At 37.4% G+C, this 17,370-nt stretch overlaps 1 protein-coding gene across 1 annotated transcript in view; it reads left to right on the top strand.

The window, feature by feature from the left end:
• Positions 1-17,370, top strand: part of COMMD10 (COMM domain containing 10) — a 100,971-nt gene that overhangs the window by 15,678 nt on the left and 67,923 nt on the right. Inside the window, exon 5 of the mRNA XM_054285482.1 lies at positions 7,048-7,158. Within this exon, the coding sequence (XP_054141457.1) occupies positions 7,048-7,158 (111 nt within the window). The remainder of the gene's footprint in view (positions 1-7,047; positions 7,159-17,370) is intronic.

The following is a 17,370-nucleotide window of genomic DNA, read 5'->3' as shown; positions in this document are numbered from 1 at the left end:
TTATTGGCATTCTGTTTCCTTTATGCAGTTTTTAAAAATCTCAGAAAAAATGAAGTCCATTTCACTACTTTGGCATATCCTCAAATTAATCAGACTGCCTAAGAATGGAAGTAACTATAGATGGACTTAAACTACCCTGAAGTCAGTATTTGAGTATGGACGTAAAGTCAGGAGACCTGGACATTATTTCCTGACTATGCAAGTCTGCAGAAGCATTCTGTGCCATAAAAAGCTGCTGGCAACCAAGAACAGGGGTGTTCATGTTAATCAAGTCTTTCAGCCCCACCAATACCAGGAGGGGATGACCCCTCAAGGAGAGCATACAGAAGAGCTGGAGAAGAACTTTTTACACAGGCATGTAGTGATAGAATGAAAGGAAGTGGCCAGAAACTGAGGAAAAGGGCAGGTTTAGTTTAGATGTTAGGAAGAAATTCTTTACTGTGAGGGTGGTGAGGCACAGCAACATGTGGCCCAGAGGAGCTGTGGAAGCCCCATCTCTGGAAGTGTTTGAAGCCAGGCTGGATTTGGCTCTGCATAACTGGTCTAGTGGAAGGTGTCCATGTGTGTGGAGGAGAGGGGAGTTGGAACTAGATGATTTTTAAGATTCCTTCCAACACAAATCATTCTATGATTAGAAGCACTTAGCTTTCTGCCAAGATTTGAATTTGCAGAAGGAATGGTAGGATTTATTTTCATTTGTGCTCATATTACTGGCTTATAATTCTGACTGTGGGCTATAAGCTCAGTTTGCTTTAAAATTCTCCTCAGTCATGTTAGAAGGCTTTAGCAGTTCCTTAGCAACTTTGTGGTAATGAAAATCTTTTGCTACCTAAGAAGGCACATGTTGGGCAGTTTTTTGCTTTAAAAAAGTTCAAGCGGACAAACTAAACTGTAGCCCATTGACTGTGGAAGAGATACTGAATTGAAATAATACTGTTGAAAAACTGCATTATACAGCTGGTCTTCAAAGATTACTATTATATGGTAGTGTTACCACTTTTATTGACAAATTACCTTTAGGCTATAAAACATTTGTTGTGGTACTAGTAGTAGACTTATACAAATTGGGTATGTTAGTTTGCCTATGCTATATGTTCCTTTCCCATCCGGGGCTTTCATAACCTTTTTTCCTTCATAAGCATAAAACCACAGGACACTTTCTGCCAGTTTAGAGTTGCTTCTGTATTCTCTCCCCACCAGGCTTGTTAAGCAATACAGCGCGGAATTGTGATTTTCTCCCTTTTGGGGTTTTAAGATGAAACACTGGTTTTGAGCATTCTTCTTGGTCTTTGCTAACTGCTAATCAGCATTTATTGCTCTGCCGGTAGAAATGCTCCTGATCATTTGCTTGCCAGAAAGGCTGATACTGGATATGACAGGACCTTTATACCATTTTCCTGTAGCCAGGTTATCTGTAGTGGATTGTTCAGTAACATTTAACTTGTAGCACTGAATAATTGTCCACATATTTTGAATCAAGCATGTTTTCTGAATATAACATTTTTATTCTATTTAGTGAAAGTTAGGTGTTCTGAAAGCAGCAAATCTTGCCAAGAAAAGGGTGAGCAAGAACTTGAGCAAAAAAGTTAGATCTTCATAACAGGTTAAATTTGATCTGTAAAGTAATTGGCTGTTTCATAACTGTCTAAATGCTTGGTGGTTATAAAAATCTGAGTGCTGTTGATTTTGTGTGTCCAAGCAGTATTTCTCTAGTGTGGTTCTTGCAGGTTCATTGCTGTGTTGAGCAACTTATCATTGCTGGGTCTGGATTGAAGGCACTTGAGACAGTAGTTCATGTTCTGATTCGGGTGTTTATTATTTCTTATCAGTAAAACAGTCTCACAACCATGAGTTCGGCAGCTTTTCATTAGAGGGCACAAAATGGCTAACAGTCTCTTGTTACAAGGTCTTTTAAGACTAAACTAAGAATCCAATTGAGAATTGACACCTAGATTATTTTCCCTTTTAACCCAATAACTGATCTCAAAGAGCCCCACTGCAGACTTTTCTGCCCAGGCACCCAAACCCAAGAAGAAGGAAGAAGCATGAAGAAGAAACCCTGGACAGCACCCTGTGTCCTCCATTTTGCTTCCATCCACAACATAACTAAAAAATCCCCAAACCTAAATTTCTCACCAAGTGATGCACCTACACCACTCTCTATATCTATTTCACACTTTTGTGGATTCTAGTCTATCTTAAAGTCTAGGAAACTTTCTCCATGAATGAGGGTCAAAGTCAGTGCTCCCCTGGGGGTCAGGACACGGCAGAGCAGACAGAGGAATATTCCTGGTGCCCTGGGTTTCCACAGGTAATTTACATAAAAATTGAAGTTTTCTTCTTTAAAATTAAAGCAAACTTCCAGTCTTTATGAGCGTGGAGACAGACAGGAGGTGTGATCTCAGTTTATCAGCCAATTCCAATGGAAAAATATCCTCTTTTCCTCCTCTGGTACTGACTGAGTATTTAAGGCCCTTTTTTCTGTTGTCCTTTAAAAATACTGGACCCTGCTCCAGAAGTTTGGCTGAAGTTGGAGGTGTTAGGTAAGAAATTTTAGGTGAATACATATTTTCTGAAATTCTGTTCTACTTCATTGTCCCTGTTTCACAATACTTCCCCTTATTTTGTTCCTTCAAATTAGGCCCCTGCCAACCATTTTTTAGTGTCAGTTTCTTGTTCACTTGGGCTCTGTTCTTGCTCTTTCAGGTTGAAATCCTGCAACATGCCCATTATTGACATTTGTTCTGCTTTCCTTCTCAAAGTTGTAGTCCTTCATTTTGAGTCTGACAGCCTCGTTCTTGTATAGTTGAGATGATTAGACTGAAGTTCCTTGCCAAAGAACATTTATTTGATTTGTCGTTGAAGAGTGTAAAATAAATATATCTGTGTAGTTGAGAGAAGTATTTTTGACAACTAATATAGAAACTTGTCCTATTTGACAGACTTCTTGAATTTTTTCTCAGTTTAAATTTAATTTGTAATAATATTTATGGGCAGCAAAAAATGGAAGTAAGGAACTGTGGTGAAGATATACTGGGAAGAGACAATGAAGTATGCCAAAACACAATGGGTTGCAAGAGAAATGGTGGATTCTATGGGTTTTAATTTTGACTGTGTGAAACTTGATTTAACTGGATGGTTCTTGAGGTTTATATCAGCTGTAAAGGCTGCCTTGACATTTAATGCACTGGGCTTTTTCAAGAGAGTGACTTTCACACAAATGTTTTGCCATAGTTATGTTAGATTGGTGATGATCTTGTCTTACTGTGTAAAATGCTGTGCTCTACTATTTAGCATGTCTGCTGGATAGGGATTGAGTAGGAAAATCCAGTGTTTTACACCGGAAGAAAATTACTGTGGCCATCATGGACAGACCAGGTGATGTTTATGTTGCTTTAAAGGTGCTGCTCATCTTCAGTTGAAGGGTCAGATCTTGTTATCATAGGGGAACTAGCTGCTTTCTGGTGTGGATCTGCCCTGGGACAGCTGTGGGTGGCCACTGAGAAGCACTGTGGGTGGGGGAGTACAGAGCTGGTTCAACGTGCAATGACACCTTACCTCTTCTACAGCCGGTGCGGAGTGAGTGCTGGAAGGGAGAGGTGCTCAAGTTCTCCCGTGTCTGTGAGTCCCTAGTGCCATGGTAATCTCTTCAGAAGCCTGAATGAAACAAAATGGACAGAACAACTGAGGATTTACAGGTTGTTGAAAGCTTCCTCATATCTTTATTGCCCTGACTTATTTGCCAGAGAGTTCATAAAACAGGTCTGAAACATTTTCATGTGTTCTTACTATTGGTTTGGCTTATTTCTTACATTTATTTCCCTTTTTTTTTTCCAGCTTGCACCTGTTTACTTTTTGTTGTATTTTTTTCCTAAACTTATCCTTGAAGTTAAATAAGTGCCAGAGAGATCAGTGGGAATTTACAGCAATAAACAGTATATTTTCAACAGTGTTTAGTGTTGCAGTGACAAGGTAGCTTGCATATTTCTAACCTGCTGATAAGAAATTGTAAGAAGGAGGTCTACGCTAGCTAAAAACACGGCTTTGTTTTCATGCTAGGCATGGAGAAATACTTCTCCTCTGCCCCAGTAAGTGCTTTTCAGTTAGTATATCACAGATTCTGGCACTGTTCTTCCATCATTCTTTTTTCTGTAACAAGTTTTATACCAGAAGTAAAAATAGTTTTATAGTCCTTTCATATTTGAAAAAAATTGCCCTAGAGTATGTACCACCTTGTGACTAACAAATACTTTGCCTTGTCATAAATGCTATGCAGAAATGTGTCACTACTCTCAAAAGGTTAATTAACATTGCAAGATGTCGAATGTCTTCTAAATAAACGAACGCAACCATTGCCAGATACATGTTGCATTTTTCTTTCAAGAAAATGGACCATTTTGATGCCTCAGGCAGCCTGCTATTTATTCATTAAAATTTATTCTCATACAAGTATATCTAAAACAGAAAACAATCATGACTCATACAGGAAAACAATGTAATTTTTAAGGTAAAGCAATATAAAACAAGAGTTACAGCTGCTCCTCAGCTATAAACTCAGGCTGGTCTGCTGCCACATGTATTGTCTTTGTTCTGAGCTCTCTGCAGTATTCTGGGATAGATGTGTATTAGAAGTGAAATAGAAAACACAAACTTAATTTTTTTATTTTTGGTGGTTTGTTCTTCAGTCTACTCAGAGTATACAGTATTTAACTGCTTCAGAAAAGTCTTAAAGTCAGACTTCTTTGTATATTGTTTTTGTCTCTGGTGGCATTGTCTTATGATCCTGGGTAAGCTGCTATCCTGTCTAAGGCTTGGTTTCTGTACTACAGTAATAAACTCTGTAAGTAGCTGATAGAAAGTCCTTTCTAACATAAGGAGCAGAGGGCTTGAACCACAGTGACTGTAGTATGAAGAGCTGTCACATTCCAGAGCTCGATGTCTCTGGTTTTGTCCTTAGTGATTAGCTGTTTTATCAATAGGTTGTGTATGTTACTAGTTGCCTGCTTTGGCCTCCTTCCACCCCTGAACCCGTAACTTAGGATCTGAGTCCCTTTTCTGTTGACCATTATCAATTTTCTTAACTGAACTATACTTTTTTTTCTTGATAAAAACCGAAAAGTTATTTAGTTTGTTTTTTTATTTTTAAGGTACTATCTTTGTACTCCTGAAAGAGTCAGAGTTAGTTTCTTAATTTCATTGAAGTTTGTGGAGAGAAAAATGTTTTCTAGTTCTGTCATTCTGGTATAATTTCCTGGAAAATAGGGGCTAGCACAAGGACTTAGCAGAGTTGTCCATTGGTGTGATTGACTTGAGCATTTACACAGAATCCACTCTAGATTGTTCTGTACTTTTAGGTGGGATGGGTTATGCACTGTTATTTTCACTATCCAAGATGTAATCAAATTAGAGAAAATCAAAATCAAAGTAGAATTATGGTTAAAAATTCATCTGCTTTTAAAAGTTATGTAACTTTTCTTTAAAACATCTTCTAATTCATAGGCTGTGAGCCTACTGTTATTAAAGCTATGCTCAAAATGAAGGGGACTGGATTTGGAACGTCTTCACTGAGTCCCTTTATGTGGTCTGCATGCTTTCATGGATTTTATTTAATGTAAACTTCCTTATGTTTATGACAAATTGAAGTTTGAATGGTTGCATTGCTTGCAGAGCAGCTGCCAGACTGCAGGCTGACCTGCTGATGTTCTTCCTGCTGCCCTGTTCCTATAGCTGTGCACAGAGTCAGTCTGAGGTGGTGTCTTTCCCTTAGCTGTGGTCTTGACTGAACTCCCTAACAATCTTGTACTGGCCTTGGTGGTTAAGATATATCATGATACACAGTTTTCCTTCTGGTATGTGTAGATATGTGGTGGCCAGTGTTTGTTACATAGTTCTGCTATTCATCCTGCATACAGGATATAAATAATATAAATAAATGCAGTATAAAGTACATTAGTTTGTAAGTGTAAATTGTATAGCTGCAAGAAATTTTCGAAGTTCTGTCCTTGAGCTGTGTCCATGGGAGGAGCTTTTACCACCCTTTCCTATCTTTCATCTAGACATTACTGACACTGCAGGATGCAGGGCATGTATTGCTGTTCACAGTACAAGGCCTTTGGCATGGCTTTATTCTGTTAATGATTTTAGCTGAATTTAGCTATTAGATTGGTGAGAGATTAATGAAGATGTGGCACTATTTCACTTTTCCAAATCAGCTACAATATTTACTAGAAGAGGGGAGACCCTAGATTAAAAAGAATTTGTAAATTATCACATTAAAATTTGTAAATTTGCACATTAAAAAGAATGTATAAATTATTTTGGCAGATAGTAAGGCTTTGTATTTCCACTTCTTATTATTCAATAAAGCCAGGAAGATAATTTTGTGGAAGCCTTGTCGTTCTGTTGTTGTGTACTTCATTTGTGCATGAGCCGTACCTTATTAATGCTTGAATTTAACTTCATATGAAAAAGGAATTTGAACAGTATTTTAAAAAAAATTTATTAAAAATTCTATTGCTCACATGCATACCTGGGTTTTGTCCTTTCAGCATTAATGATTCAAAAAGCAAAATTATTTTTGTCGTTAAGATCTGAATATGGTACTACACACATGAGTAGATCTGTGAATTAAGAAATCACCATTTTTAGGTTGTTTACTATTTACTGGGTTTTTTTCCTTTTTCCTGAAAGTAAAATAAATATGAAATTGAATCTGTTACTTTGCTGATAAACTTCCACAAGAAGAGGAAGCTACTGGATTCTGGACCTGTAGTTGTGTTCTATGGATTGGGTCCATCAGATCTGAGACACAGGAATTTGCTCTATTTGAGTGGTAGTAGTTTGGTAATTTTGATAAGAAAAAAGCTCATCTGTCCTGGAGTCCAAGGTAATTTGAGGGAAATTGTATACAAATATTACACATTGTATACTAATATTTAATGTTTGTAGAATGTGACACTGTGTTCACTGACAGACCACTGGCAGGCCTGAGGATTGACATCAGTGCTTCTGTACCACCTGACTGTCGTCTAAACTTGTGTTTTGTAGCTTGAAACAGTTGGATGGCAGCTTAATCTTCAAATGGCGGAGTCCATGCAAGCAAAGCTGAAGTCTCCTCAAGCTGTGCTAGAGCTGGGAGTGAGCAATGAAGATTCAAAGGTAAGAAATATAAGTCAGCAGAGCTGGAATGAGTTGTCATGGTGACCTTATGTTGAAGTTCTGTTAAAGGCATCCATTGGAACTCTTAATTGTTGTTATTCTTGTTATTATTTTCATTTTTGTATTTCATATAAGTTCTAATAAACTCTTGGAATTGTGAAATATTGATATAATAGCATAAATATTCAGCAGATTGAGAGCTGTGTTACCAGCCCTCTGGGTATAGGGAATATGGTTATTTTAGGTCTCCAAAGTTTTTGTAGATAGTTTATTTTTATCACATAGCATGTGACTGTAGTTCTTATGCTTTTAATACATAGTAGGTTGCAGCCTTCTACCATGTGTGTAGTTATGTAAGACATTGCTCATCACTTGCAACTTTTCTGTGCTACTGATGTATATATGTGAATGATGACACGATGTGAGGCCACAGAAACCAGTATTTGGAGGTTTTAAGGTAGAGTCTTAAGTTCAATGACTTTAGTGAGTTGGTGGCATATCAGAATCTAAACTCAGTAAAGAAGATAATTTTTTATTCATAAAATCTGTCTCTGGTTAGCCGGCATGTTTCAAATTAGACACATGATTTGCTTTTAACCTTGTCTTGCTAACGGAATTTGAAATTTATTTCTATGGTGTTCTGTCAGAATGTTTACCTATGTCAGAACGTTTACCTATGAAAAATTCAGTATAAGGAGTTTGAGGGAAGAAATCAGACCTCAGTGCTGCTTTAGCATTGCACTTAATTCAGTAATTTTACTAATGTGAATGGAATTTCTGATTTATGGTGAAATATGGGGAAAGCTTAAGTTTGTGCTTCTCACTAAGACTTGCAGCAGTTGTATTTTTTCAGCAGTTCATTGCTGCAGATACAGGAACTGGACAAAATTTTATGCCCAAGCTACATTGGTGAGCATTGAAAACTGATTCAGTTCTTGTGGCAAAACTATTAAAAATTACAGACAGAAAAATGTCACTTTCATGTCAGATAGAAAGTTCTGTTTCTTGTACAAACAGAATTCGTGTACTGGACTTTTTCTACTGTTTCCTCTCTTACTTCTTTTTGTGGATATGTTTGGATACCAAGATCAGAATTACTTTGATATAATTACAAGCCTAGAATAAACTATGGGGGGCATTTAGATGAAACAATGCAACAAGAAAACTGATGCTCTCACAGTACAGACATTAAAATTTAAAAATCTGGGTTGGTGTGAAGATCACTGCAGGATTACTTCCTAGTACATAGATTGACTAATATTTGCTTAGTGCTGGTAATTTTTCTGCTGTATCTTGCCTCTTTGTGATCTCTTGGTGCATTAAGTATTCTATCTGAAAATTGTAGCTACTGGATACCTCTTCTTTTCCTCTACGAAATTGTGTGTGCCTTTTGTGCAGAAATGTGGTGTAAATTTAAAATGTATATTCTTAATGATTGGATTATTTTTTTACTTTTTTTTCCATAATTCATGGATGTAATGACTTGATTTTTTTTCAGGAAAGACACAAAATGCTGTTACAGAGGAGCTTTTATGGTCTGGCTCATTAGGGGGCAGCAATGCTCTTTGTCACCCTGGTTCTTTGGTTTTTCTGAGATAATACTCAGAATCAATTCTGAAGTCAGTCATTGTGGGAAGTGTTTAAGTGTTTACATTTCTAATCTGTATATGACAATAGAAGTTTCTCTTGTGTATAGAAAAAAAATAAAGCCTATTAATAAAAAAAAAACATACTGAGCAAGGCAGATGAAATGGGCTATTATTTTCACTTTTGCTAACTAAAATTAATTATACCAATACATTTGTGTTCACTATAAATCACATTACTTGAAGACCATTTTAACTGTTCTTATTCACAAGATGACATTTTATAAATTTAAATAATAATAATAATTTAATAATTTAAATCATTTAAATTAGTATTTAAATTATCTCTTCAGGAAAGGTAATCATAAAACCTGTGGCTATATGGATGTTACTTGTGTGTTGAGAAATAAAAAGAAATCTGGTATATGCTGTATAAATATTTATAGAGTACATTTTGTCAGCTTCAGATGTAATGCAGAGTCCCAGAGGAATAAATCCATCGTAATGCAAAAGTAGGGTGTTCTTTATTTCTTTCAGGTGGTTCAAGCTGCTAGTGACATTTGCATTTCCCAGGAAATAAACTGCTTGTGACTAGCAAGAGTTGTGATCAGAGCTCATGATTTTTGTTAAACTGTTTTTACTGGGTTTTGTTACAGATTTGCTTTTTGCTTATATTCAGGCATGGAATTATGCTTGTGTTAGCCCCAGTGTGAGCAGGGGGGTGGATGATGTGGGCTTCCTTCCAGCCCAAGTTGTCCTGTGATCTAGGCTGCTTTGGTTGCTGCTGATGTTTGGTATGAGAAAGAGAAAAAAGGAACTTCCAATTAAAAATCCAATTAACAGTGTTTTATTATAATGATTAATTTTTTCAAATGTATAATTAATCTCAGAATCTGAGAGAAGTGAAATGTCAATGAACTAGACACAGGAAACAAACTGGTATAATAGGAAACATATTTTTGATTTGCAAGATCTCTTTGCTTCCCTTATGATATTTTGATGAGCTTAGGTGGCATTTGAGAAGTAATGTGTAACTTAGCAGCTGTGTGTAAGGGTTTTTTTTAATTGTAAATTTGGTTTCAGATTTTTGGACTGTTGCTATCAACATGACAGTCTGGAGATTCTGTACAGGGTATCATTATTTTTATGGTTATAGGTTCAATTGACCACTAGAAGGAGCACAGATTAACAATCCTGACAATTTAGATTGTTGTTAATTTGGATTTTTTGATTTGAAAACAAGGACTAATGCCAAAAAGTGCTGTGTTTTTTTTAGTATTTCTTTCCTTCAGTAATCTATTTGGTAACTATTCTCATAGACACACACTGTCACATTCCTTCCCACTGTTAATAGCAGTAATTCCTTAGTCTATCTAGTCCAGACTTTTTAAAACAACTGTGATAAATTTCTATAACTGTAGGAAAAGCCACATAAATAAATAAATAAATAATATCGAAGTGTGTGGAATGATTGAAGGGCTTCGGAAATGTCTCACAATTGGTGCTGAACATCTTCACAGAGGAGTATGGGAAGTAGGAGTGTGTTCTTAAAGAGATGTTGCTATTACTCATCATTAACAACATACAGTAAGGCACATTACTATATAAGGTATTTGTTACTGTGTATTTTCACACATTTTCTGTAGTTACCATTTATGCTTGAAAATCGTTAGGATAAATAAATTATTCTTGCCCAGTGTTGTCTCTCTCGATAGTTATCCAATTTTCTTCTGTAAATCCACTCCACAGATTTTATTAGATTCAGTTATCTAATTGCAATTTGTCCTATGGAAGGCTTTGCTCTTTTCTTGTTTTCCTTCTCCATATTTAATCTGTGAATTTATTCTTAACCATAAAGAATTTCTTAGGGGAGCTCTATTTTTCAGTATAAATACTATGTAGATATTCCTTGTGAAAAATCAATATTTTGCTTCTTTTGTTCCTTCTTTATAGATGTATATAAAGAATTTTTACAGGATTTTGCCTGCTAATGCAAGACAAAAAGTAACTGATAATTGTGCTGGTTTGTTGAACCTAGTAGTGTAATACTTTTGGTAAAAGACAGATAACGTTATCCTGATTTACTTTTACTTCCTTTTAAATAATTTCCCCTAACATCATGATGCTTTAACAGGGGAATGTAACATGTGAGAGACTGCAACAAATTAAGAGAGATGGGCAATCACTAACCAAATGTATTTTAATCAGGACAAATGCCAGATTCTGCACCTGGGCTGGGGCAACCCTGGGTATGTGGACAGACTGGAGAATGAGATGCTGAACAGCAGCTCTGTGAAAAGTGATGTGGGGGTTGATGGAAGTTGAATCTGAGCCAGCAGTGTCCTGGTAGCCAGGAGGGCCCAGCGTGTCCTGGAGAGCGTCAGGGACAGCATGGCCAGCCAGGCAAGGGAGGGGATTGTCCCACTCTGCTCTGCACTGGGACAGCCTCAGCTGAGTGCTGGAGGCAGTTTTGAGTGCCACCATATAAAATAGATACTAATTTATTAGAGAATGCCCATGGGAGTGCAGCAAAGATGGTAAAGGGTCTAGAGTGAAGTGATATGAGCTTCCGATGAGGTTGCTTGCTCTGTTCAGCCTGGAGAAGGAGAGAGTGAGGAGACATAACAGTCCAGAGCTTTCTTGTGAGGGGAGAGGAGGGGCAGACACTGGTGTCTTCTCTGTGGTGACAGTGACAGAACCTGAGTGAACATTGTGAGGCAGTGTCAAGGGAGATTTTGGCTGGATATTAGTAAAAGGTTGTTCACCCAGGGAGTGTTTGGGCCCTGGAACAGGCTGCTTAGGGAAATGGTCGCAGCACCAAGCCTGACAGAGCTGAAGAAGCTTTTGGACAATGTTGTTGGGCACATGGTCTGACTCCTGGGGCTCTGAAGGGCCAGGAGTTGGAGTTGGACATTGATAATCCTTGTGGGCCACTTCCAGCTCAGGATATTCTATGATTCTATGAAAATCAAACAGTAGTCTGATTACATTTGAAACTGAGGTGATACTACATATTCATCATTCCACTGAGTAAGTAGAAATCTAGAAATCTGGAATTATTATCTTTTACTTGTTAAAATAATAGCATATTTGTTGGGCTTTTTTTCTCCCGTTTTTTACAGATTTTCTATCTATTTCTGGGCAGTGAACAAAATTTATACCTTTTTGCTCTGTTTACTTCAATAAGTACACCATTCTACTTTCTGAGTTTGCCATTGTGATTACTTTTCCCATCTGTTACAAAAAAAACCCAAAGCAAAGTAAATGAGAAATCTTCTATCAGAGCTACATCAGTTACTTAATTCACACTATACATTCTCTGCAGCCTGTATGGCAGGCAGGCAGGACCTGCACATTGATCAATGTGTAAGGAAGTATGGTGGTACTTCCCTTTCCACCTCAGTTTAGCCCTTTGTTTTTCTCTGAAAAGAATTTATGTTTGTGGAGTGGCACAACAGTGGGAGTTGGTGGATGCTAGTAATATGATCCCACTTCTGAGACGTAGGAGGTGGCAGCGTTGAGCATGTTCTGCTTTCATTTGTCATGTCAGTCCTTGCCTTTGGGGATGATGCATTTATGTGGCCTTTTTTTTGTTTTTTTCAAAATGAGAGGAGTAATTTTTATCTGTAGGGCCTTCAAAAAAGAGGACACTTGAAAGTAATAATGCTGAAAGAACTATGATGAGGTCCAAAGATGAAACAATTGTAAATTGCTTCCAACATTCATCAATTCCCTCTCAACCACTTTCTTTTCTGATGAGAACATCACCCCTTTCCTTCTCAGAGCACAAACAGCCTTGTATGTACACTCTGGAACTGAGCTTAGTTTTCTCATCAAGAGTATTTGTAAGTCTCTAACAATTGGAAAAAGAAAGTAGGGCAGGCCTTGGGGTGAATGCAAAAATATTTAAGGATTAGATTGAGAGAAAAGGGTTTCTTCATTCCTATTCAGAGGAGTTAACTGGGGACCTGGATAGCCTCAGACAGCACAGTCCTGGTTCAAGGTTTTTCTGTGCTTCTGAACAGGCAGTGTTGCTGCTTTTGGCAAGGTGTACATCATTAAATGAGTTTTGTTCCTAGTATTAAACCCTAATAAATATTGCTGCTGTTAGGAAAGGAGAAAGTTCCCTAAGAGGAGGTTTCAGAATATGAGAAAGGTCCTCATATCTGTAGGAGTGGTAGTAAGAAAGACAGTATAATCTTGAGTGTGGGGAAAAACAGAGAAAAATGAGCCTGAAATTTATAGCTTGATTCCAGCAGTCAAATTGCTACGGACAGATGACAGAAATTTAATTGCTCCACCATGAGTGACGGAAATTCCGCACTTACAATGAAAAGCAAATCCTGCATTAGACTGTTTGGTTTTGATCTGTCATAGCTATTACCTCTGATTAAATCCATTTAAATAGAGGAAAAAATGAATCTGTGGCCTGGAATTTTTAAAATGATGAGAGGGTTTTTTTTTTTCCTTAGCAGCATAGAAATGGATGCCTGTGTAACCTATGTTCTGTAAGTTTGGAGTAGTTTAACATTTTTCTTAGTAACTATTTTTCACAGGGTGTGGCTCCAGGAGTATGCACTCACCTCTGGCAATTCTACTACAGCGTGTACTTAATTATCTGACTACATGTGTGATTTTACATTATTTAATTATCTAGCTTATAGTAAGGATCTCTTTTCAGTATACTTACATTTCTTTCATCTGGCTATATGCAAAATTTGTGAATACAGACTATATCACATAAATTTACAAACCCTGTAACTGGTTACAGCCTCTACACATGCTCTGCTCATGGCAGAACATTCTTAGGACTTTCTCCCTGTCTCTTTGTGTCTTGGAACTAAAGAAGAAGATGGTGCCAGTTGACTGTAGTTGGTTGCAGCTTTGGGCAACCTTGGCCTACACTTAGAAATTAATCTTTTGTGCAGGAGTAAATTTAACTGTCTGTAATATGTAGTTGTACTGTTGTCAGTCCCAATAAACAGCAGAAAAGTAGTTCAAATACTGAAGTTTAAACTTGGTGACCATTTCATTGCCAGGCAGAGTTAAACTTTAGGGCCTTGAGGGAGTTTAAAAAACAGAAAGATATGGTGATCTTTTCTTATTTAATGCAGTTGTTTATAACATCTTTTTTCTTAGAAAACTTGTTTCCTGTTAGCCCCAAACTGGTTTTGTAGTCTTGATACTTCAGTCTTTTTAGATGAATAAGACAAATCCCTGGGATTCATGGCAAATTCTCAGGCACTTATATATCTTCTTGCCTGTTAGTCTCAGAAGCTATGCAGTACCTTAACAGATGAACTGTTGCTTTTATTTGTATGTAGCAATGGAAGATAACCCTATTTGTTTAGTACTTTTGCTATGCTTTTGCAGAACTTCTGGACATTATTTTTCCCTCTGCTTTTACCGAGACAATAAGCTCTGTGGTACCTTCACAAGTATGTAAAAAACCACCATCTCTTCCATGCCTGTTTCTTACCAGCTCTATGGTAGAAAGATAAGGTAGTCTAAGAAATGAGTGAGGCTGGGGAGAGATGAATGTGAAAGTTGAACTTGCTCTAACAGAAAATCTAATGTTACTAATGTTGCTCTTCTGCCTTTTCCTCTGTCACACTGATTTTGACTGCTGCCTTTGAGAATTGAAGGTGGAAGCAGAAGTTGACAAAGTATAACAAAAAGAAAGGCAACAGAGCTGTGAAAGGTCTGGAGTCTGATGAGAAGGGCTGAAGGATCTGGGGATGTTCAACCTGGAGAAAAGGAAGTCAAGGGGAAACTTGATGGCTCTCTACAACTGCCTGAAAGGTCATAGCCAGGTGGGGGTCAGTCTCTTCTTCCAGGCAAGATAGGACAAGAAGAAATTATCTCAGTTTGCATCAGGGGAAGTTTAGACTGGATACTAGGAAAAATACCTTCACTTAAAGGGTAGTTCACATTGCATATGAAACTGCTTAATTTAGATTCTATTACTGGTGTAAAATAAGTAAAGTAAAAATACTGTGCAGCCCAAAGGAGAAAAACTGATCCGTGTCAGAGCGTTTGCATCTTGGCAGGGTCAGGCCCCACAGCTTACTTTGGGATCACTTTGGGGCTCTGCATCCTGTACCTGGTCATGTTTCCTCCTCCGTACACAACCTGTCATGTGTCTTATGGAAAGATATGAGCTTGTCTTTTCTTCCTGATAATGTCAATACTCATATCAGAAGAGGCTGTGAAAACAGTTGAATGGGTGACAAGGAGCAGCTGCCAAACCAGTTCAGTGCCATGCAGATCATACCTTGCTTTTGTGTCGTGTACCTTTAAAAAACATAATGGTGAGGATGACCATTTCCAGTTACTCTGTTGGTTCATACCTTGCCAGCAGTTCTGTCTTGCTTAGACTATTACAAACTAATTAGGTGTTTTATGTGACAGGCATCTCACCAGGTTTGCTCAGAGCAGTGTAGCAAGAGCCCACACTTCTTCATTTGCATTCAGTTTACATTTCTGTTCACCATTGTAATTCTCTCCTGTGCTTTACTTTTTCTTTGTCAGTTCTTTAAATTAATTGTTTTGTGAGTTTTGGTACAAAATGGTACTGTCAAGGAAAAGTAATCTTGTGGTAATGAGTTTCAAACCAAGCATCTTTGGGGGTTAATAGCATGGTTTTGAATTTAAAAGCAGTTTTATTGCCCACTTTGTCAAATTGCTGGACTTCCATCCTGTTACTTTTCCAAATTTTTTTGTCATTTTGAAACGAACGTAATTGCTAAATCTGGCTTTTTGGAGAAATATTGCATCTGTTCTTGAAAGAGTATAAAGTTAGTATCTCCTGTGTTGCTAAGATCTGTCCTGCTCATGGCAATAAATATACAGTACAAGCTGTCAAACAGTATCAACGCCAAGCATTTGACATCGAACAGGTGTCTAACAGTGTTGTGACACCCTTTCCAGTCCCTCTTCAGGTGGAAGAAGGTAGGTCATCACCTCAATCATATGCAGAAGAGACAGTTTTCGCTTGTCTTGTTTCCTGTTGTTTACCAATTGCAGGAGTCTGGTATCTGAAACTGTGTGGCATCTCAGTTTGTGCCACTTGGCTTTGTATGAATGTTTAACAAACTTTAAAAGCTGCTACGACAAGTGACCTTTTTCACTGGTTGAAATACATGAAATATGATCTCTTTCATAGGGAAACCACAACCCACACCATGGCCTATGGTCTCTGAAAAAATCTTGTTCAGTATGATTGTATAAAATTACTACTAATGAAATAAAACATATTTCTAGAAGTGCATGCTTAGTGGCAAGACAGTAGGAAAAAGATTTCAAAGGAGAAAGGAAAAACATTTTTTTCATATTGAGACAGATCCTGTTACTAAGAATATGTTTGGAAGCCTTGGAGTAACAAATAGATAATACAAAAGGCAAGAGAGGTCCAAAACTACTGAAAATGCTTGTCTCTCTTTTTTAGTAATGCCTGATTTGCAGCTTTTTGTATTACCTCTGGTGTATAGAGGCAGGCAGCAGACTTTTAACGAGGTTAAAAATACTAGATTATTTCTCTGTCATCTTTTGCAATGTCAACAGAAACAAGAAGTTGGGAGGTACCTATGCTTGGAAATAAGTCATGCTATGAGACTGGGAATTTGACAGCAAAACAACTGGCCAATATCTAGATTACTGTGGAGCTCTACTACTACTACTACTACTTCTATTGGTGTACAGTTCTTTGATTAGGGAAACCTCAGAGAAGGGTTGTGGCAACATGCTGCAGTGCTTTTTTTGCAAGCACTGAACAGTCATTCTGAAAAGCTCTTGAAAATTCAACTCAATGGTAATTTGATTTTACTTTCTTAGTGAAATTGCTTTAGAATTCACATTACCGTTTCAAACTGCAATTGTATGCTTTTGTGGCCTTCAGGAAGTCACAAAGCACTTGGAGCTATCCTTGACTTTGACATTGAGGCCTTTGATGCTTGTCTAGAATGATGTATAAGTAAGTTGTTTTTTGCTACTTTGAAAAGAGAAGAACATTTTTCTCTGAGGAACTGCATTCCAAGGGTGAGCCACAGACCAACAGCAGATCTTTTAAGGAAGTGTGGAAATAGTAAGGCAGAAGAAGGATATGACTCCAAAAAACTCCCCAAATTACCCAAAAAAGCCATCTAATATGTCTGTTCTTTATGGATAGACAGATTAAATATATTTGCCAGTGCAGAGCATGTGATGTGCAGTGCTGTAACTTAAGCACTACAGTGAGGCATCAGATTGTGGATACTTGTTCTAAATTCCTTCTTTCCTTCTTTGCAATAAAATAATTTGTTTTCAAAATATTCTAATCTCACTTGACAGACTGCTCGCTTTCATCATTAGCCTTTTTCCTTTTCTCTCTCTTTTTTTTTCTTTTAGTGGATATGGAAATAAAAATTGTAGACCAAACATGGATCAGCCTTTAAAACTGCAAAAATAGTTTTGCATGTCAAAACCAAAGAGCTGCTATTTTAGTATGCGTCTTTATATACAGATAAGCATGTCCGATTTGCAGACTTCTGTGAAATTCATATGTGTGGAATTCTGTCAGAAAAGGTTGCAAGAGTAGGGCAAGTTGAGTGTCAGGAAGACTGCACATTGTTACCACTGTAAACAACAC

This window comes from Melozone crissalis, unplaced genomic scaffold (assembly GCF_028551555.1).
Source record: "Melozone crissalis strain CALT ecotype California unplaced genomic scaffold, PUWL_Pcris_2 ptg000005l_1, whole genome shotgun sequence".
NCBI lineage: Eukaryota > Metazoa > Chordata > Aves > Passeriformes > Passerellidae > Melozone > Melozone crissalis.
Note: the sequence above shows the minus strand (reverse complement) of the source record. Positions and strands in the feature narration are given on the sequence as shown.